The sequence below is a fragment of the Fonticula alba genome (assembly GCF_000388065.1).
Source record: "Fonticula alba strain ATCC 38817 unplaced genomic scaffold supercont2.8, whole genome shotgun sequence".
NCBI lineage: Eukaryota > Rotosphaerida > Fonticulaceae > Fonticula > Fonticula alba.
Window position 1 is genome coordinate 928,217 of NW_009242978.1, and position 1,216 is coordinate 929,432.

At 73.2% G+C, this 1,216-nt stretch overlaps 1 protein-coding gene across 1 annotated transcript in view; it reads left to right on the top strand.

Annotated features, from left to right (window-relative positions):
• Positions 1-1,209: 1,209 nt before the first annotated feature.
• H696_04862 (20S proteasome subunit alpha 3) overlaps positions 1,210-1,216 on the top strand; it is a gene marked incomplete at both ends in the record, with an annotated part of 1,478 nt that continues 1,471 nt past the window's right edge. The window contains one exon of the mRNA XM_009498726.1: positions 1,210-1,212. Coding sequence (XP_009497001.1) covers positions 1,210-1,212 — 3 coding nt within the window. The remainder of the gene's footprint in view (positions 1,213-1,216) is intronic.

The following is a 1,216-nucleotide window of genomic DNA, read 5'->3' on the forward strand; positions in this document are numbered from 1 at the left end:
GGGGGGGGGGCTGGTCTCTGTCCGGGGGTGGGGGGGTGACGCGTGCGGCCGCGGCTTCGGCCGCGGGCCGGGCTCGGAAATACCTGCGCCCGGTGACTTCCGGCGCCGGGGGAACGATCGCCTGTCCCCGGGCCTCGTCCCTTGGAGGAGCCCCCCCCTCCCCCCCCCCCCCCTGGCTGTCAGAGCTCGGGATGGGTGGGGGACGGGGGGTGGGGGCAGGCCGATCGGCGCCCCCGGAGGATGCTTGAACCGGTCTGGAGGCAGGTGGATCGGCCTCCTGGAGGTGCCAACTGCCCTGGTGACCGTCGACGCGGGAGCCGCTGGGGATGGGCGCGCCCTCCCCCGGGGCCCTGCTTGGGAGACCGGCTAGTCGGTGTCTCTCTCGCCCCCCCCCCCCCCTGGGCGACTAGTGTCTTGAGACGTGTCAGTGAGGCCGTTCTGGAGTGGCGGCGGTGCACGTGAGCCTCCAGCACGGTCCCTGAGCTGCCTGGTCGCGTTCCGGATTCATCCACCGGAGGGGGGGCGGGGGCGGGAGGGGACGTCGCGGGAAGCTCCGCGCAGGGGGACTAGCCATAGCGCGAGAAAATGCCCCGGGACATCGTGCCGGTGTTTTCTTTCCCCCGCCCCCGTCCGGAGGTGGGTGCTGTCCGGTCGGGTGTGGGCGTGGGTGGGGCCAGAGAGACAGAAGCTTCTGGGGCTGTGTCAGCCGGCCGGCGACGGGCCTGGTCCGGGGCCGCTGGCGCCCTGACGCAAGAGCCCCGGAGCGCTCGACCGCCATCCTCCTCCAGCCGCCGACACCCGTTCATCTGCTCAGGCAGAGGAGGACGCGGCCGTTGGGCACTTCCTCCAGCCCGCGACATTGGCCGCCGCCGGGGAACACCTCCGGCGCAGAGGGACCAGGCGGGGTAGACGGGCGGGCTGGGGGGAGGGGGGGAGTTTTCGGGCCCCGCCAGGACCTGGACGCAATGGCCCCCAGGGCACTGGCACTCTGCCGCCGGGATTTCCACCTCCGCGCCCGAGAGAACGGGGGGGGGGGGCAGTTTTCGGGCCCCGCCAGGACCTGGCTAGGCCCTCCATAGTAGCCGCCAACGAGCTCCCCCTTCCCCCCGTCTCTTGCTTCTCGGCCCCTTCGCCCCTCTCCCCTCCTTTCCTCCTTCCCCGCCCCCCCTCCCTCGCATCCGGCCACTCTCTCGCCTCCCCCCCCCCGTCATGGTGC